General features: G+C 49.7%; 5 protein-coding genes across 5 annotated transcripts; 3 read left to right on the top strand and 2 right to left on the bottom strand.

Annotated features, from left to right (window-relative positions):
* Positions 1-649: 649 nt before the first annotated feature.
* On the top strand, positions 650-5,443 carry BDV37DRAFT_236376 (putative RNA binding effector protein Scp160). Its single transcript, XM_032080604.1, has 5 exons — positions 650-1,039; positions 1,095-1,583; positions 1,643-1,893; positions 1,949-4,232; positions 4,285-5,443. The coding sequence occupies exons 2-5, from the start codon at positions 1,193-1,195 to the stop codon at positions 5,268-5,270; spliced, it is 3,912 nt and encodes a 1,303-aa protein (XP_031946930.1). The 5' UTR covers positions 650-1,039; positions 1,095-1,192; the 3' UTR covers positions 5,271-5,443.
* Positions 5,444-5,918: 475 nt separating this feature from the next.
* Positions 5,919-6,490, bottom strand: BDV37DRAFT_267792 (cytochrome b5-like heme/steroid binding domain-containing protein; the record flags this gene model as incomplete). Its single annotated transcript, XM_032084073.1, has 3 exons — positions 5,919-6,083; positions 6,163-6,289; positions 6,372-6,490. The coding sequence occupies 3 exons, from the start codon at positions 6,488-6,490 to the stop codon at positions 5,919-5,921; spliced, it is 411 nt and encodes a 136-aa protein (XP_031946929.1).
* Positions 6,491-8,576: 2,086 nt separating this feature from the next.
* On the bottom strand, positions 8,577-12,233 carry BDV37DRAFT_80108 (putative ubiquitin C-terminal hydrolase). The gene is made up of 3 exons (XM_032091253.1): positions 11,925-12,233; positions 11,668-11,868; positions 8,577-11,577 (listed from the first exon to the last, which is right to left on the bottom strand). The coding sequence occupies exons 1-3, from the start codon at positions 12,129-12,131 to the stop codon at positions 8,680-8,682; spliced, it is 3,306 nt and encodes a 1,101-aa protein (XP_031946928.1). The 5' UTR covers positions 12,132-12,233; the 3' UTR covers positions 8,577-8,679.
* Positions 12,234-12,868: 635 nt separating this feature from the next.
* Positions 12,869-15,319, top strand: vps27 (ESCRT-0 subunit protein VPS27; the record flags this gene model as incomplete). The annotated part of the gene is made up of 5 exons (XM_032085909.1): positions 12,869-12,936; positions 13,026-13,158; positions 13,226-13,507; positions 13,573-14,344; positions 14,397-15,319. The coding sequence occupies 5 exons, from the start codon at positions 12,869-12,871 to the stop codon at positions 15,317-15,319; spliced, it is 2,178 nt and encodes a 725-aa protein (XP_031946927.1).
* Positions 15,320-15,806: 487 nt separating this feature from the next.
* Positions 15,807-18,906, top strand: BDV37DRAFT_292730 (FMN-dependent dehydrogenase-domain-containing protein; the record flags this gene model as incomplete). Its single annotated transcript, XM_032089237.1, has 8 exons — positions 15,807-15,894; positions 15,951-16,705; positions 16,760-16,980; positions 17,039-17,377; positions 17,751-17,844; positions 17,916-17,970; positions 18,017-18,222; positions 18,274-18,906. 8 exons carry the CDS (start codon positions 15,807-15,809, stop codon positions 18,844-18,846), a joined length of 2,331 nt encoding a protein of 776 aa, XP_031946926.1. The 3' UTR covers positions 18,847-18,906.
* Between the last annotated feature and the right edge of the window lie 277 nt (positions 18,907-19,183).

Here is a 19,183-nt window from a genome sequence, read left to right as displayed (position 1 = left end):
AATAAATAAATACCCTGACTAGCGTTCTCGGAGCTCTAGAGTGTACTAGTAGATCAATTACATTTCCGAGTCGAGTCTTTCAGGTGGACTTCGAGAACTTGACAAGAGATTAGGAAGATAATGTTAGAAACAAACTACATCAATATCACTCCTGATATAGTTAGTTAGTTAGTCGCCGCGCATTATTCAGCAGAAAATTCAAGTAAGAAGCCATTGTCTGTTCAATCTATACCATTTAACCTATACATTATATGTCGATCTACGCGTATCGCCACTGGGCACCTTATACAGCTATGGCTACGCTTTCATGTATAATTTGTATTTGTAGTAGACATATCTCAAACAAGATTCAATTAGTTCCAAGTTAAAAGTGAAGGAAGATCCTTGAGAATATTTCCGATAAAGTCAAGCTGAAAGAAACTTTTGGTCGCAAGGTTCGTGCTGACATTGCTATTAATAGCTACATGCTATCGCCGTTTCCATATAGCCTGGATGATTATAAATCTTCGACTAGCAGTGCAATGGAGAAAATGAAGGTAGTTTTTAGGTGCTGATCATCACGGCGAAGAAGTACTGGGTAGGTTGAGGCTCTGAACGGCAGTGGATGGCTGATGGTTCGGCTCCGCCGTCGAATCGCCCAAAGAGGAATAAGCACACCCCGGTCTGTGGTCTCCGACCACTCGGACTGTCTTGTCTGTCCTCTTCGTTCTTCTTCCTCCATCGTCACCACATCAATTTATTATCATTCCTTCTTTGTCAACGGTCGATTTCCGACACCTTCACCCCCCATCCTCTCTTCCCTCTCCCTTATCCTACCTCCATCCTCTCCACTCCCGCGGAATTTCTACTCAATTCCTCTTCACTCTTCTTTTTAATCCTGTTATGCACTGATTATATCTTAATCTCAGCCGTTATTTCTTATTGCCCACCTCCGGAAATTTTGAATTGTCAACCTCAGTGACAATTCACCGCCAATTTCTCATTCTTATAGTGCTGTTTCAACTCGAACAGCATCTTTCCATTGCTTCTAGGGTTCTGGGTATGATTGACTGGCAGCCTAATGTATTTCAAGCTCGAATCAATTGACGAAATAGTGCCTTAGGTTAATCCGCCTTCCACCCTCCCCATCGCAAATAAATTATACATCTATTATTCCGAGGTCAAGCAGTTTTAATTACGGTTCCCCGGCAGAATGGCTTCTGATCTGTCTAATGCCGACGTTAACGGCGGAATCCCCAAATCTCGGGCTGCTATGTTAGAGGAACAACATGCACGTGATGAGGTCCATAAGCCGACTGTGGAGGATGTTGTGGATGAAGAAGATCTGAAACACCCTCCCCCATCGTCTTCAGTGCAGGACCAGAAGGTGGATGCTCCAGCGCAGAGCTCGGCCCCTACGGAAGCCCCCGCCCCCAAGGTTGCCCCTAAGAAGACGCCCGCCTTTGATGTACAATCGGAGGAGTTGTTCCCTGCCCTGGGAAGTGGCCCGAAGCCTAAAGCACCTGCTGCGTCTGCATGGGGCGCTAGAGGGCCTTCAGCTGCTGCCGCCGTCGCCAACGGCGTGCCTGGTGGTTCCCCGGCGGGTAAGTTTTTTAACACTCGTTCTCAAACACCTGGACATACCTGACCAGCCATGAAATAGCACAAGGCCCCCGCATCATGAGCCTTCCTGGCAAGCACGTCGAGCAGCTCCGACTGGCGCCGTCCCAGATGCTTCCCCGAGGACAATTGAAGAAGCCTTTGCGGGATATTTTGCGGGATATCTCGAGGCGCTCGAAGGCCAACGTTGACATGCGAGGTGGCCCCGGTGGCTCTATAATCTTCGAAGGCAAGGGCTCAGTAGATGCTGTCAGACAAGCTCTGAAGGAGGTTGCACAACAAGTTGGCTCCAAGGTATGTTTCTGATTGCTTTGGTTCAGGGTCAGCCTGGATTAACTTTTGGATTCAGCAATCGGTTCGCGTCCCGATTCCTACTTCTGCCCGCCCTCATATTATCGGTAGACAAGGTGCTGTTGTACAGGATATGCAGCAGCGGACGGGTGCACGTGTGCAGGTTCCCCGCATCGATGAGTCTGCGGGACAGGTTGAGGACGACGAGGATACCATTGATGTCCTCATTGAGGGCGATGCTGTTGCAGCTGAAATGGCTCGCCGGGAAATTGAGGCCATCGTGAAGGAGAGAGCTTCTAACATGAGTCTGCGGCTCAAGTCTATCCCTCCTGAATTCTTTCCTTTCATCGCCGGGGCACATAACGCGAACCTCAGAGATATCGAGCAGCGCACCAATGCCCAAGTGCATATCCCTCGGTACGATACATGGCAAAGCCAGCCTCCACCTCAGGAGGCTGATCCGGGTCATGTCCAGTTCGTGGCAGTCCCTGAAAAGCACATCCATATCAGTGGAGAGCGTGCTGCAACCCAGGAAGCTCGTGCAGAAATTGAGAGACTTGCTGCTGATCTCCAGCGCCAGTTGACTCTTCGTCAACTAGCTATCAACCGTGGCCAGCATCAATTTATCCTTGGTGATAACGCTGATGCTTTGCATGAGTTCCTTGCTGACACTGGTTGCGCGATCGTTCTTCCACCTGCGTCGGATGACAGCGAATTCCTTACGATTACTGGTCCATTGGATTCTATTGAGAATGGCATCAACCGGGCCATGGATCTTGCCACGAGTATGCAGATGGCAAGCATCGACCTGTCACGTCAGCACCCGAATGCTCCCAGTGGAGCCCATGCCCATGCGCGTGCCCTTACTCGCTACCTGAGGCAGCGACAGATCATCAAAGAACTGGAGAGCATGTACGACGCTCGTATCGCCCTTCCCCCAAGTTCTGATGGCCCGGTCACCTGGGAGGTTTACTCTAGAGACGGCAAAAACACTATTCGCGCGCGGTCCGATATTATGAATCTTGTTCATGCTCATCCTCCAGCAAGGCTTCGTCACATTTCTGTTGACCCCTATTTCCACCCGTACATTCGGTCTCGGGCTATCCCGAAACTACAGGAGGAGTATGGCGTCCATGTTCTCACCCCCGAAGAGCTTGATAGCCCAGACGTAGTGCTTGTTTACGAAGGGCCGTCAGCCACTGCTTCTCAATTCGAAGTTCCGCGCCAGCGGCCAACTGCTGCTGAAGTCGCCGCCTTTGAGAAGGCTCTCCAAGAAGCTCAGGAGTATCTCTCTAGCGCATTGGGTGATCAAAATGATATCGTGGCAAAGTCTGCGAGTGTACCAGCCAAGTATCAAGAGAAGGTTAGGAAGTTTATTGCTCGTGAAGAGCAGGCGAAGGGCGAGGATTCGATACCTGTTCGCGCTCTCGTCGCAGAGCCGAGCGGCCGTGGCGCTGAATGTGAGGTTGCGCTCCGCGGGCCTTCTCGTTTAGTGGAAGAGTTGATCTCAAAATTGCAAGCGTTTGTTACCGAGCAAGAGAAAGATGACCTGGAGAGAGGTTATACAACTTCGTTTGACTTCCCTCAGAAATTCGCCAACTTCCTCATCGGCAAGAAGGGTGAGAACATCAACAAGCTCCGTGAGGAATTTGATGTTGATATCAAGGTGGAGAACGGCAAGGTTGAGGTCAAGGGCCCCAAGGCCAAGGCCGATGCTGCTAAAGCTAGAATCATCAACTTGGGAAAGAAGCTGGAAGATGAAACTACTCATGTCTTGAAGATCCCCGCCCAATACCACCGTGAGCTTATCGGTCAGCAGGGTAGCCAGGTCAACAGGCTTCAAGATCGCTATCATGTCCGAGTTCAGTTCCCCCGCGCGGCACCCATTGCTGCGGACGACCAGTCTGTCGAAGTATCTAGCGAAGCGGGCGGATCCCGCCCCAGCAGACCTCAGCAGGGTGCTGATGAAGTTATTGTGAAGGGCCCTAGCAAGGGCGCCGATGCCACCCGCGATGAACTTCTTAGCTTGCTGCAGTGGGTCATTGATCACTCTCACTCTGGCTCGGTGTCCGTTGCCCAAAGTCAAATCCCGTCGTTAATCGGTCAGCGCGGTCGCGAAATGGATAAGCTCCGCGCTGACACTGGTGCCCGAATTGATGTTCCTGGGGCCGATGATGCGCCGGATGCCTCGGGTCGTGTACAGATCAAGATCAAGGGAACAAAAAAGCAGGTCGAAGAGGCCAAGAAGATCCTGGAGCAACGGTCTACCGAATTTGATGCCACTGTCACTAAGACTATCGACGTTGAGAAGAAGTACCACAAGTCTCTGATTGGTGGGGGTGGTAAGTTTGCTTATTTACTTACATTTTCTTGCAATTGCTAACATATGGCCAGGTGCCAACATTCGTAAGATTGTGGCTGATGCTGGTGGACCTACTGACGGTGGTGCATCCCGTATTGTCAGGTTCCCGCGCCCCGAAAGCACTGAGACTACTATTAAGCTTGAAGGAAACGGCCAAGTCGTTGACAAGATTATTGCTGCCATTGAGGAGTTTGTGAAAGAGCGTGAAGATCAGGTGACTGCGAACGTTGAAGTTCCTTCTACTCAACATCGACTGCTCATTGGACGAGGTGGAGAAATTCGACGTGGTATTGAGTCGAAGTTCAACATCACGCTTGATATCCCTAAGCAAGGCTCTGGACGCTCTGATGTCAAACTTAAGGGTCCTAGCAATGCTGTTGCAGAAGCCAAGGAGCACATCCTTTCCCTGCTTAAGGACCAACAAGGTGAGACCGTGGACGTCCCTCGGCATTTGCATCATGCTATTTCCGACAATGGCTCTTTCTTCCGTCGCCTTCGTAACGACTACCACGTCACCGTGGATCATGCTGGCCAGCAAGTACCACCTAAGCCCTCCTCGGAAGACACTCGCGGTGCTGTCAATGGCAGTTCACCTCTCCCATTGATCACCGATGAGCCAGAACAAGCCGTTGATGCTCATTCATGGAAGGTCGTTGAAAACGCCCCTGTTGCCAATGACCCAACCCAGCCTGCTACCATCCCATGGGTGCTGGCAGGAAACCGTGACAATGTGGCAAAGGCGAAAGCGGCTCTCGAAAAGGCCATTGCTAATGCATCGCAACAGTCTGCGACTGGCTACCTAATCCTGCCCGACCCGAAGACCTACCGCTTCGTTGTTGGACAAGGAGGTAGCCAGATCAACGCTATCCGTAAGCAGACTGGTTGCCGAATCAATGTGCCCAAGGACCAGGCCAAGGGTGAGGCGATCGAGGTCAAGGGAAACAAGGACAGCTTGGAGCAAGCCAAGGACATGATCCTGGAGGCTGTCCGGGCCGGACTGGAGGGTAACTCCAGGTAATGTCCGGAGGCTAAATATTTCATGTTGGTGATGAAATGAGGTTCCGGCGAACAGGATGCTGAAAATTCTATTCTTATTGTGTCTTACGTCCGTGAAAAAATTGTGTTATATACTTTTATTACTTGCATTGGAGGCACTCGCCCGACTTGGATATTCTGTACTTAAACATTCCATTCTTCTCACGAGCATATACCTATTTCTGTGTATACCGAGTAATATCCTTCTCTTGATTCCATTGTAATACAAGCAACTGAACTATAGTTCTCAATGGGTGACAAAATGGCCCGCCTTATGCACGAGTAAGGAGAAAAGCAGGACTAGTAAGATAGAGCGCGATCTATTATTTAAATTGAACGATAAGGCAAAGAAGCAAACAGAGCCTCTTCTACTACAATCGCAGAGGCGCGGAAAGGCTATAATCGTAACAGTTCCAAAAGTCTTCGGTCTTCCTTGAATTTCACAAAGCCCAAGATAACAAACAATGAAAGCAGTATCTGCAGTGGATATCACCAAGCAACCCACCCGATGCCGAACGGAAAGCACATCGAGATGGTCGTACGTTTAGTAAAAACGCAAGGTCGTGTTGAAAAGTTCGTTCTTAATTATTTTTATTTTTTGTTTTTCTTGTTCCCCGTTATCTACCGTTCTCTACTGGGCCTCAGCAGCGGCGTTCAGGTACTGGTAAGCACCGTAGGCGACGGCACCACCGATGAGAAGGAAGGCGTAGAGGCCAACACCGAGGCCGGTAGAGCCGGAGCTGGAAGCGGTGTTGGTAGCAGCCTGGGCATGAGAACGGGGAGCAGGGTCGCCGGGCTGTGGAGCAAGGTCGAAAGTGGTTAGCGATAGAGGACTTTCATTTTGGTCTTTGTTGAAGTGAAGGCCTAGAACATACCACGCGCTTGAGGTTACCGACGAGGAGACCGTCCAGGATCTCGCGAGCCTCGTCACTGTGACCAACGTCCTCGAAAGCCTCGGTGGCATCCTGACCACCAACGTCGAGCAGGACTTCCTCACCACCGCTATATGCATTGTCAGTTTATGGAACGATGTGAGATTCGCACTGGTTGAGGGTTCAAATGATGGGGAGTGTCGGGAACGTACGGGTGCTCATCGACGAAAGAGGTGCAGTCGTAGACCTTATCGTGGATGACCATGTAAAGATCCTTCTTGGTGTTGTGGCCGGACACCTCCTGGAAGGTGAATTCCTTGTTCTCAGACATTTTGTTTGCGGGGTATGAAGACTGTAAGGATGGAACAATGTAAGCTATAGTACTTCTAGGCTTAGAAGAGTAGATAAATAGGCGGATGGGGAGTATGACTGGCGGGACGATAAATAGATATCATTCAGGGGCGGTAGCGTTCACCGGTGAGATGCCGAGAAACTACCCCGAGTGAATTACTGCGCAGGGAATTGATAGCGGCATGAACAGGGAAGAAAAGGATCTCCTCATCATGCGCCCCTTGTATCCAGTACATCTGTCCAGCCCGGAGGATCGGAATGCGAAAAAGGACAGAGCATAACTTACCAAAAATCTAAACTAAAACACAGACAGAGACGCTGGTTGGAAAATCGCGAGAAAGATCGGGAATTGATAGGATGGAAAGACCAGTGAGAGGAACGGAGGAGAAAAGTCGAGGCTGACGCTGAGCGAGAAGAAGAAGAGAAGAGGAGTGGAAGATGATCAGAGAAAGTTGGGGGAGACTGCGGTCAACGTGATTCGACAGCGATTCCGCCTAAGGCCCTCAGGAACCTCAGCCATTTGTTGGTTTCCTTTGTTTTTTAACTTGCCGTGAATCTCTCCCGTCAGGGTCACTTATGTGCTTTATCCTCGGGGAAGATCTACTGGAAGTACTATCTGGCTAGCCATTCGGTATACTGGATTATTAATGACCACGATATCTCTAATTCCTGGTTTTGAGGCCATTCCCTCCATCTTCCCTGTCTGCGTGTTCCCATCACACTTGCTGGTACCTATCTCGACGCCGACAAGTGGCCTGATAGCGACCATGGCTCAGCGCGCCAATGAACGGTCGCTTATTAGGAGTCTTAGTCAGAGGAACTTTAGGTTTCCGACCGCCCAATTTCAACTAACCCAACTGAGTCAAGCGCCGTAGTGAATCCTTCATGTGCGGAGGATCTGAGATTCTGAGGAAGTCTTGAGGGCTGGACGCGGAACTTACTTAATTGATCGAAGCCTTCAAGTTGGCGTGAGGGGATCTGTTTCGGTTATGGATTAAATTGCCTCTTCGGGTTTACAACCCCCAATCAGGAAATTATCCTGCCCTCATTATTGATCGCATTTCAACTTCAAACTACGCATGAGAAACACTACTATGCTTTTCGTTTTTCGTAAAAAAAAGAAAATTCAGGATCAACAGGATCAGCTACCTCTCTCGCGATCTGGGTCCCGCCACATATCAAGATTCATGTCACCGGGCAGATTCTCAACCTATTGATTGTATTTGTCTTTTCACATGCGGTACTATTCTTATGGTTCAGTTACGAGGACCTTACTCATCACATGGCAAGCAAAAGCCCTAGGTAAAAACCTAGACAACCTAGGTATATGCCAACTCTTCGAGGGAATTTCTCCTCAAGCGGAACCGTAGATCGTCGAAGCCGTTGTGAAAGACCCTAATTCCGCGTTCTTGATCACTTTATCAGACCCGCTGCCCGGTAATCCGCGCCGTCCTGCGAAGGATAACCGCAATAACCTCGGGGCACGCCGTCTCCACGCCTGTCGGGTGCCGCCCTCGGGTTCGTTTGCCCGAGATGGATTGTCTTCCCCGCTCTCCGCTGCGGAGATGATTCTAGTAATAAGCTAGAATTAGGTGTTAACCTTCCGTTGGTCGGTCGGTTTTTGATGTTGATTGATCGGGTTATGCAGATAGTCTATGAGTTGTAGTCTGTACAGTATGGTGATCTGCTATTTGAGGATCATTGCACATGCATGCATTGGACTGTTGGTCACGACGAGGGATTTATGGTGCATTGACATACCAAAATAAAGCGCCCCATATTTCTCTGCCTCTAATCACACACCGGGAAACAAGGCTCAAAAATAGCCATGGCCATGCTTTCCATATACGGCTCTTTCGAGTTTGTCTAATGTAACTATCTAACCTAATATAACAACTGCCCCTGTCATTCCCATGTTCAATGACTTCGTTAAACAACCAATGGAAACCTATATACAGACGCATCCAAAATTAACCAAGGTCAAAACAAAAACTCGCTGAATGGCTCATAATGGCTTAAACACGCTCAACATGCTTGCCGTCAAACGTAAAGAGGAAATGCTCGTTATATGCTCATATCACGTGTCCACCATAACAACGGCAATGCCAACTGGGATATAGAACTGATGCTCTCAGCCCGAAACCGACCAAGAAAAAGGAGTCTCATCGCTCATTTCGCGGGAACGCGCTCATAGAATACAATGTATGCTTGTTCGTTCTGCAGTCGGTCTTTGTTTCGCAGATCGCGGGGATTGAAATCGACAGTTCGCTCATCATCGAATCTCCGCCAACATTGGCGCGCTCCGTCTCGCACCAAAGAGATGTAATGCCCGCTGCTCATAGATGATCCAATATGGCGTAGCACACCATAGGCATCATATGTAAACGGGGGTACAGTCGCTAGGGTAGTATCGTGTGGCATAGTAGCCTTCGAATCACCATTCGAATCCGGGATTGGCGGTGAATAAACAAAGTCATCCATCCGCAGACCATGTAAAGGAAATTCAATCGGAGTGTGAATCTTTCGGGCGCTTTGGGTTTTCGACGCCGAGAATCTCTTGAAATGAATCACTAAAATTTGCGGAGCCCGTGTGATGATGATCTGCTTCGTTGCAACCCTTTCGCATTTGCAGTAAGGACACTTCCACACCTCGTCGCCACTCAACATCTCTTCTTTACAATAACTGCGCAAACATTGATAGATATCACCAGTACCGGATGGCGGAATTTCAACGCTAATGCTGTAGAAAGCCTCATATGTGGTGGATGTCCGCTTGCAGGTTGTACAACGCAGCCGGCTAGCATGTTGACCAGCAAAAAGCGAAGAAATGAAGGACTCTTCCCGATGACAATACCGATCCCATTCAATCTTTGAGACTTTGGCAACAGGCATCCTCTCCCGCTGCATCTCCTCTTCAAATGTCAGCGGCCTTAAAGGGCTTCTTTGCCAATTGATGTTTAAATCCTCGTGTAGACAATCAACCGCAAAGTCAAAGAACTCTTTGGCATCCTGCTGTCGATCGATGGCCCATTCCTGGTTTAGCCTTCCACAGAAGTTACGGAACGAAGTAGGAACAATCACTTCCACGTCACCCTTCCACAATGACCTTATGAGATTGGCAAAAAGTCCCGGCATGACTCCCTGCGAGCCTTTCCAATTCTTCTGCACATAGTAACGGAATCGGTTATCAACAAAAAATCTACTCAACATCATCGTCGCGTTCAAGCATTGTATCGTCGAGTTCATATAGCAGGTTACACCAAAATTGGCAAGACCGGTCCTCGGCAACTTGGCGCGATATATTGAACTTGGAGTGTAAAGAGCAGTCTTGGTAGCAGAATTCTGCCGCGCCAATGTAGGTTGAATTTGCCGGCCATCGGTAACACCGCTATAACTTGGGCGTGGAACTGCAGGTGGAGGTCGCGAGGGAGCGACCGGGACGGGAGCAGCATAGTTAGGCGTAGGTGGTACTGGTGGTCGGGCATGTGGTGTCACCATTGACTCCTGGATAGCATGGGGCTCCGGGAAGCGCCGTAGGAAGTCTTCATAGGTATGCACGAATGGCGTAGGAGGCTCATCTATTTCTTGTCCCTCGGGTCCCTCCGTCATTGGCTCCTCTTCGATATATGTCGTAGTGTCAATTTCTTCATTCTTTGACTTTTCCATCCATGCGGTGAGCTCATCTGGATTCAAGGGCTTATATTCGCGTAACCGTCTCTTCCTCACTTCCAAGCTAGAGTTAGCGCTCGCCATTGTAGGAACTCTTCCAAGAGGCCGCCCGGGTCTCATGACCGGACGCTTTGTTTGGAGAGAACCCAGGACAGTAGCTGTGGAGGATGTGGCAAGGGATTGTTGCCCAAGGAGATCGATCCAGGCGTCGAGACCACCTAGCAAAAGAGCGGGAGGACGACCATCCTTCAAAGGTTTATAGGCATTGAACTCGTATAGAGTATCATAGAGAGCCCTAAGATGTGGCGCTGTTGTTCCAACAGGGGATCCGGCGAGGTAGCTGACCGAATCGGTGGATTGGTCATAGTAGACTATCATGTCAAACTCGTTTCTTTTCTCGAACAGGGACTGTTCGTGCTCAGGGGACACCACCAAACGCTCCTCAAGCTCCTCCGCCGACACGTTTTCTTTCAGTGCCACTGGTTCAATGCAGATGATTGATTTCGCGTATACATGTCCACTATCATATTGATCCCGCGGACGCACGTCGATCAATAACACGTTATATCTTCGGAGAAAGTCGAGTAGGTCCTGGGCGCTGATTGCAGTGCTGTGTGGCAAATCGGCAGTGTTACTTCTATCTTCCTTCACCTGGTGGATTCCATTCGGGGTCCGCGATCTGTAAGGATTGTCGTCGAAGCCGTTACGGCTTGGGCTGCTCCGGGATGAATTAGCGAGATGGGAGTATCGCGGGTTGACTGGGCGGGAGCTCTCGGTTGAGGTCCTAGGCGGGTTTGAAGGCGGTTGAGATGGGACTGTCCAGATTGGACTATAAGCCGGATCTGGTGCACGAGGAAGCGACGTATTGAGGGGGACTTTAGGAGGTAGGACGGGGCCATCTTGTGATGACCCCATACTACGGGGTCCTAGAGGTCGCCGTGAGGGTGAAGCAAGGTTTGGATTAGACGGCGACCCTTGAGGCATGTAAGACAACGGCCGTCTAGGAATATCGCCATTATAACCTTGCGCAGGGATAGGAGTACTTTGACCATTCATCGTCGAGAATGAATCATTCGTAGCGGGCGGTGATGCTCGTAGTTTGGCGAAACGCTGGGCCAGCATATCTTCTGCAGGTGCCAAGTATCTATTCGGTCTCTCCTGTAGACCCAACGACCGTTGAAATTCTGACGGACTAGGCATCCGTGCTGACTTATCACCTTGTTCGGTTTGACGACCTCTCGGGCTCGGGCTTCGAAGCGTACCAGCAGGCAATAGCTCTGAAGTAGGTCTGTAGTAATTGTGCTCGGTTCCAGTCGTAGGCTGTACATTGCTTCTAAGGTTGTCTTCCACGATTTGGTGCTTGATATCGTCCATAGTCCCTTGCTTTGTCCGCACAGCCTATGGTCTTGCGGTCAATCAAAATTGCATAAAACAATGTGAATCAAAGGTTGTTGTAACCGATTGAATAAACACGACTGGAAACCATACCATCATCAAATTTGCGAACTGCTTGTACCAGTCCGAGCGCTGGCTAGCAGTGATTCGATAATCTGGGTGGTGAGGTATGATGTTGATAGTAATCTCGGAAGCACGAAGGTACTGCACGTAAGCTTTGTCCGGTTGGTCACTATCAGCAAATCTCCTGGCATTTTCTATTGCGTCTTGGGCTCTGCTGAGAAGGACGTTGAGCTGTAGAGAGTTAGCGATCTTACTCGGGTATTTCAAAGGACCTTGGGGGGACATACTGATGAATTCTCATTTACATCCAGGGCCGCTGCCTGGTCTTGAAGATCCTTGATATTAGGAAATCGCGGAGATTGATAACCGGCTGGAGTGGCATGGTTGCTGCTCGAAAGTGACTCTGGTCTCCTAATTTGCCCCCCTGGGTGACTGATATTTTCCCACGGCGCAAAGCCCGGTGGAGAGGGCAAAGCGGCTGCATCTGAGGACATTATACAACGGTTGGTAAAAGCATTTCAATCAATATTGTACATAACCAAGAGCGCTTCCAAAAGCTCGGCGGGGAAGCGTCGAGGAAATCGGTCGGTCTTCGAAGGCGGTAACTAGCCCTGAGACACGTTTGGGCAATTATCGGGAACAGCAACGGACGTCAGGCACAAAACGAGGGAAAGGATACGTTAAAGAGCGGATGAGATATCAAAGAAAAATTGTACAGCTGAGGATTAGGGATAAAGGAAAGAGGGAGATCCTCAGAAGGCAGGCAGATTGCGGGATGTTTCTGGGGTAAAAACTGTAAGTTACACCTGACAACATCAGAAGGATAAGAAGGATAAGGCGGCACAATAACGGTATCGATACTCACCGCCCGCGTCTATGACGCCACATGCGTATGCTTAAGAGTTGAGTCAGCGCAGGCCTTACCTAACGAAGCTTAGCCGTCACTTACTCCGTTAGGCAAGTTGGTACCTCAGTCAATAGGTATCGATCGATCTGCCTGGAGCTTGTATCAACTCCTCCCTCTTTCCCCCTCCCAGACCTGGTATTTCTTCATAACAGCAACTGGAAGGCCGAGATAACCCAGATTTATCCTGTCGCCTTCGCAAAACAACGCTTACGATCACGATTTCCTCCTTCCCGTCATTCAACGCCGCTACCCAACGTCATAGCTGCTCGTCGCTTGACTATCCTTCGACACCAATCGCGCCCCTCTGATATTACTACCGTCGCCATGGCGGGCTGGTTCTCTTCATCCTCTCCCATTGATGATCAGGTGGAGAAGGCCACCTCATCTTCTTTGTATGTTTAATAGCGCTGTTTCCATCATTCCTAGGATTCATTGTCAGATGGCAAAGCCGACCGAATCCCGATTCTAACCACTACACTAGGGAGGATATTGCCCTCAACTTAGAAGTTTCAGACCTCATTCGATCAAAGAGTGTTCAACCTAAAGATGCGATGAGGTCTTTGAAACGACGACTGGAAAATAAAAACCCCAATGTGCAGTTAGCGACACTGAAGGTTAGTTGCCCGCCACTACCTCGGAGGCGCCCATTCGCTTTCCCTGTGTACTGACGTGTCTTATTAGTTAACAGATACATGCGTCAAGAATGGTGGAACACATTTCCTCGCCGAAATCGCTTCTCGCGAGTTCATGGACAACCTCGTCTCCCTTCTGAAAGCGGATGGTTCTCCGCTTAACACAGAGGTGAAAGAGAAAATGTTGGAACTGATCCAAGACTGGGCGATGGCAGCCCAGGGCCGTATGGACCTGAGTTATGTTGGGGAAACATATCGCAAGTTACAAGACGAGGGTTTCCGATTTCCGCCAAAGACTCAAATCAGCGGGAGTATGCTTGAGAGTAGCGCGGTAAGTGTGACCTGATCTTCAGCTACACCGGCCTTGAATTTACTAACATTAGATGCTTCATGAAGCCCCCGGAATGGATCGACTCAGACGTCTGTATGCGCTGCCGTACGCCGTTCAGTTTTATGAATCGCAAACACCACTGCCGGAATTGCGGAAACGTCTTCGACGCTCAATGTTCTAGCAAAAGCCTTCCTCTACCTCACCTGGGAATATTACAGCCTGTACGAGTTGATGATGGGTGTTACGCAAAATTAACCTCGAAACCATTCACACCCTCTGGATTGTCGGACCGATCCGCTTTTAAGAATAACTCTATCACAAAGTCTACCGTTATGGAACCGCGTACGGCGCGGGCGGAGGGTGGTTTTGATGATGACCTACGTCGGGCGTTGCAGATGAGTTTAGAGGAGGCGCAGGGCAGAGGATCTACTGGCTACGTCCCACAGCCGAAGGTTACCCAAGAGCCGCCTCAGGCATCTAGTCAATCCAGGATCGAGGAGGAGGAGGATGCAGATCTAAAGGCCGCTATTGAGGCTTCGCTGCGCGACATGGAACAACACAAGCAAAAACACGCTGCCGCTCTGAAAAACACCCCTACTACCGAACCTTCCACATCTCGAGACGCACCTGGCGCGACATCGTTACCCAAGAATCCTTATGAGCTGAGCCCTGTGGAGGTGGAGAATATTCACCTCTTTTCCACTCTTGTTGACCGATTACAACACCAGCCACCGGGTACAATTCTGCGCGAGCCGCAGATTCAGGAGTTGTACGAGAGCATCGGCACCCTTCGACCCAAATTGGCCCGAAGCTATGGTGAGACTATGAGCAAACATGGTATGTTCTTCTTCAGATTTTGAGAATAGTGGTATTGACCATGGACGTATAGATACTCTTCTTGATCTACACGCTAAACTATCGACGGTTGTCCGGTATTACGATCGCATGCTGGAGGAGCGTCTCTCAAGTGCATATTCGCAGCACTCACTAGGATATGGGACCGTTCCCAGCGGCCCGCGGTATCCTAATGTGTACCCCCCGATGCCGCAACATGCTCCCGAAGGGAAGAGTGGGGTTGAGAACTTCTATTATGGGAATACGGGCGCGGAGAAGCCACCAGTTTCTGGGACCCCATATACCCAGCAGCAACCAGAGGGGGAAGGGCTTGAGAGGGCTGGAATGCGCAGCGGTGCCATGAGTCCCGGCATGTACTCACAGCCCCCTCCGGCCATGCCACAAAATCTACCCTGGCATGGAAAGGCACAGGCTGCGTCTCCCCAGATCTCAGCTGCCAATACACCTTACCCTCAAAGCCCCTCTGCGTATCCTGCCCCAGGCGCACCGACACATTTCTATACGACCTCCAACCAGCCAGAACAAGATGTGAATCCTTATCAACCTCCTCGACAGAGCGAGGTGGACACCTCTTATATGCCGTCGCCTGTGACACGGCGCGATTCCTTGTATCAACCAGCTGCACATTCCAATGTTCCAGCACCGAGCGTACCGGAGCAGTCACCATCAGCCGAGCAAATGGCGTACTTACAGCTGTCAGAGTCCCACCCTATGCAACCCGGAAGCCAGCCTACACTCCACCGCCAGCCCACCGACCCTGCAGCCCAGTCTTATTACTACCAACAACAACCTCCCCCAGCGCACCCAGCCACTGCGTACTCCCAGGGGCAACCGACGTATCATGGGGCGTATCCTGTTAATGATGCCTCCCCGGTAGGCGGAACTGCCCCTCCTACACAATATCAACAACCACCGCCATCCCGACCCGCAGTTGAAGAGAGCTTGATTGAGCTGTAAGACATGGCGAGTTTTTGGCTTTTGTGTGACGAGAAATGGACTTTTATATTTAATTTGCTATAAATGAACTTCCCTGTTGTTGATCATCATGATACCAGTTGTTTTGGTTGTTAGCAGAACGCAAAATTGTATCTCAGCCCCTTGATGAATTCTTCCGACTTCCACTTGATCATGCATTTGTGTAGGTCATTCAAGACAGGCAATAGCACGCAGATCAATGGTCTGCATGTACACTAGTCGAAAAGAGCATTAGTCGATGAGAATGCGGGGAAAGCTTGGTTCTCTAACCTGATTTATGGAAAATCCCTATATTTGAAGGTACATACACCATTTTCATTCTTACTTCTGGCAAGACAACCCCCACGTCGCACCCCACGTCGCTTTTTCCGGGATGGTAATCGGATATTCAAGTAGCCTTCCAGGTCTCCAACGGAGATGACTTGGTTGTTGGTCCGATATTCCATGCCTTCGAGAACAGGAGTGCAAGATGCGGTTGACTCGCGCTGAAGTAGAGAAACACAATAACAAAGAATCCTGCTGGGTTACAATCCATGGCTCCGTTTACGATGTGACTGGTAGGCCTCCAAATTTGATTTCAATATAGACTATCTCTGGTTCTAATACTCTGTAGATTTTGTGAACGCTCACCCCGGAGGGCCCAATGTCATTCTCCGCTGTGCTGGGAAGGATGCAACAAAGGAATTCGACTCAGTGCATGAGTTAGAGATCCTAACACAGTCTTTGGCTCCTTCGGCGCTTCGCGGACACATTGAGCCAGGTACGCTGGAGAAATCGAATGACATCCATGAGATGAATTCACCAAACAAGGATGCAAGTCTGCCTCCTCCGCTGAGCAGCTTTCTTAATCTTCATGATTTCGAAATCGTCGCCCAGAAGTACCTCCCCCCTAATGCTTGGGCTTATTACGCCTCCGGAGCCGAGGACGAGATCAGCAAGCGACAAAATTCCAAGGCATTCCAGAAAGTCTCTCTTCGACCGCGCATCCTTCGCAGCATTCCGACTGTAGATACAACGACTAATATCCTGGGCAAGCAAGTTTCATTGCCAGTTTACATGAGCGCTGTTGGCATCGCAAAACTCGCCCACTCCGATGGAGAGCGCGCTCTAGCAGCCGCAGCTGGGAAAGAAGGATTAGCACAAGTGCTTGCCAATGGGGCCAACAATGTTATTGAGAGTGTCATGGATGCAAAAACAAGTCCGGAGCAGCCTATCTTCCAGCAGCTGTATGTTAATCGTGACATTACAAAGTCTGAAGATGTGGTTCGGCGTGCGGAACGCGCTGGTGTCAGTGCCATCTGGATCACAGTCGACTCTCCAGTTGTAGGGAAGAGGGAGATGGATGAACGATTCAATCTTCAGGTTGAGGTACGAATAGTATCATCCAAGATGGCCGTATTCGACTAATAATGATTCTACCAGGCGAGAGACGACCCGTCCAGAAAAGGGCAAGGCGTTGCCAAAACAATGGCCAGCTTCATCTCCCCATTTATCGACTGGGATATTCTTTCGTGGCTGCGGGGCCTCACCAAACTACCTATAGTTATCAAGGGGATTCAATGCGTTGAGGATGCGGTACGGGCATATCACAGTGGAGTGCAGGGGATTGTTCTATCTAACCATGGAGGACGATCGCAAGATACGTATGTCGAAATTCAACAATGAACATACATTGATGAAGACAACTGCTAACGATAACAGCGCCCAGGCGCCCCTCCTCACACTTCTTGAGATTCGACGATATGCTCCGTTTCTCATTGACAGCAAAATGCAAATCTTCATTGACGGCGGTATTCGACGAGGCACCGATGTGTTGAAAGCAGTGGCTTTGGGGGCGACCGCCGTAGGTTTAGGTCGGCCTACGTTGTATAGCCTGGCGGCAGGATATGGTGAGCAGGGGGCTCGACGAGCCATTGAGATTCTACGACAGGAGATAGAGTCCAATATGATATTTTTGGGAGTCAGGAATCTAAAGGAGCTAGGACCGCATCTTTTGAATACTGCTAGATTGGAGAGAGACGTGGTTGGGTCAGTGAAGTTGTAATATACCGGACTATAGCAACATACTACCCCAGTTTTTAAGGGCTCGTACAATACAATCAACTAACACTGTTAGTTCTGTTTGAAGGATTCTTTATGTTCATGACAACACTAGTAATCCAAATCCTTAACTTTGGTAAATCCACCCCACGCCCGTTATCGGTCTTTCCCCCGAACCCCGCATGGGGCTTCTTTAGTGTATGTGTATGTCTATCACCGTCTCAACATTTTCTTGCTGCGTACCATCTCCTGAAACGTTTTAGCTGAACTACCTTGAGGATGAGCAACCAAGTTGATATTCTTCTCTATGGCCTAGGAGCGTAAGTCCTCGATTCCTTCTACTTAATACTGCTTCACTGACAGTCCATGACAGCATTGGCTCCTTCTACGCCTTCATCTTAACCCGCAATGACCGAGTCCGTCTAACTGTAGTAGCGCGGTCAAACTACGACACGGTTAAGAAAGACGTATGTATATCGATCTGTCGGATGCCAGACTAATCGGGCGCAAACCGTTACTGACAATCTCCTGTCCGTAGGGTATCTTCCTCGACAGCGGAAACCATGGACAGCACAGATTCCGCCCTCACCAAGGTAATATAGCCCTTGCCTACATACATACGCAAAAAAAGTCTAACAGCTCTAGTCATGAAATCCCTCGACGAAGTATCCGGTCCATTTGACTACGTCGTCTGCGCGCATAAGGCCATCGACCAAGAGGCAGTGGTAGCCCGACTGCAGCCAGCCGTGAACGAAAAGACAACCATTGTGATCATCCAGAACGGCGTCGGCAATGAGGAGCCATTTCGGAACACATTTCCCAAGTCCTCTATCATCACATGTGTGGTATGATCCTCTTCAGAGATATGCTCTGTATCTGGTACTTACGAATCAAAGACATGGGTAGGAGCGACGCAAACATCACCGGGGACGGTTAAACATACCAAGTCAGAAGATATGCAGATCGGTCTATTCCCCAATGTATCGGTAGATGAAACACTTGAGCGGGCTCGGTTGAATACTTTCGCTTCGTTGTTAGAGGGAGGTGGAACTAAGTTCCAGGTTCTGGAGGATATGCAACGCCAGCGCTGGGAGAAGGTCGTCTGGAATGCGGCTTGGAATCCTATCACTACTTTAACCTTGCTCGATACGCAATCTTGGCTCCATTCCAGTAAGGATGCGACGCCCTTAACACGTCGTTTGATGCGGGAGGTTATCGATGTTGGTCGCAGGTGTGGTGTGCCGCTGGAGTATGGGCTTGTTGATGAGCTGATGGACAGGATCAACTCTTTGCCTGGAGTCGGGAGTAGCATGCAGACAGATTATAAGAATGGTAGGCCCATGGAGGTGGATGTTATCTTGGGATTTCCGGCTAGGAAGGCGAAGGAGTTTGGTATGGAGACACCGGTTTTGGATACGATTCATGCGCTGGTGCGAGCTGTGGATGGTCGTGTGAGGGCTGCTTTATAGATGGTTATATTACATATGGGTTTCTCTATGATCGTTTGATTGAGAGGCTTTGGAACTTTTACGTATAGCAGTATCTGCCAGAACGTACCAAGCAATGTACAGTTCGGCACTTGATCATTTTCTGGGAGATCATAGGTACCACAATCGACTCATATGACTACACTTAGACAAGCTTGATACGACTACTAATTCGGAGCAAGACTTCCAAGGTAGAACTTGGATATCAGCTCACAACGAGTCAGCTTGGCTACGTTGCAGCCCGACCCATCAGAGAAGCATGATAAAGCATACGCTGCCAGCTTGCCAACCCAGACCCCCACGCACTCCCCACGGAATA

The sequence above is a fragment of the Aspergillus pseudonomiae genome (assembly GCF_009193645.1).
Source record: "Aspergillus pseudonomiae strain CBS 119388 unplaced genomic scaffold BDV37scaffold_2, whole genome shotgun sequence".
NCBI classification, from domain to species: domain Eukaryota; kingdom Fungi; phylum Ascomycota; class Eurotiomycetes; order Eurotiales; family Aspergillaceae; genus Aspergillus; species Aspergillus pseudonomiae.
Note: the sequence above shows the minus strand (reverse complement) of the source record. Positions and strands in the feature narration are given on the sequence as shown.

Excerpts from the sequence above, each read along its gene's own strand:
- BDV37DRAFT_80108 (XM_032091253.1), bottom strand. The coding sequence starts at position 12,131 with ATGTCCTCAGATGCAGCCGCTTTGCCCTCTCCACCGGGCTTTGCGCCG. Across the intron at positions 11,869-11,924 it reads ATGTAAATGAGAATTCATCA|CTCAACGTCCTTCTCAGCAG; the intron begins GTATGTCCCCCC and ends AACTCTCTACAG. Across the intron at positions 11,578-11,667 it reads AGTTCGCAAATTTGATGATG|GCTGTGCGGACAAAGCAAGG; the intron begins GTATGGTTTCCA and ends GCAAGACCATAG.
- BDV37DRAFT_236376 (XM_032080604.1), top strand. The coding sequence starts at position 1,193 with ATGGCTTCTGATCTGTCTAATGCCGACGTTAACGGCGGAATCCCCAAA. Across the intron at positions 1,584-1,642 it reads GCCTGGTGGTTCCCCGGCGG|CACAAGGCCCCCGCATCATG; the intron begins GTAAGTTTTTTA and ends GCCATGAAATAG. Across the intron at positions 1,894-1,948 it reads CACAACAAGTTGGCTCCAAG|CAATCGGTTCGCGTCCCGAT; the intron begins GTATGTTTCTGA and ends TTTTGGATTCAG.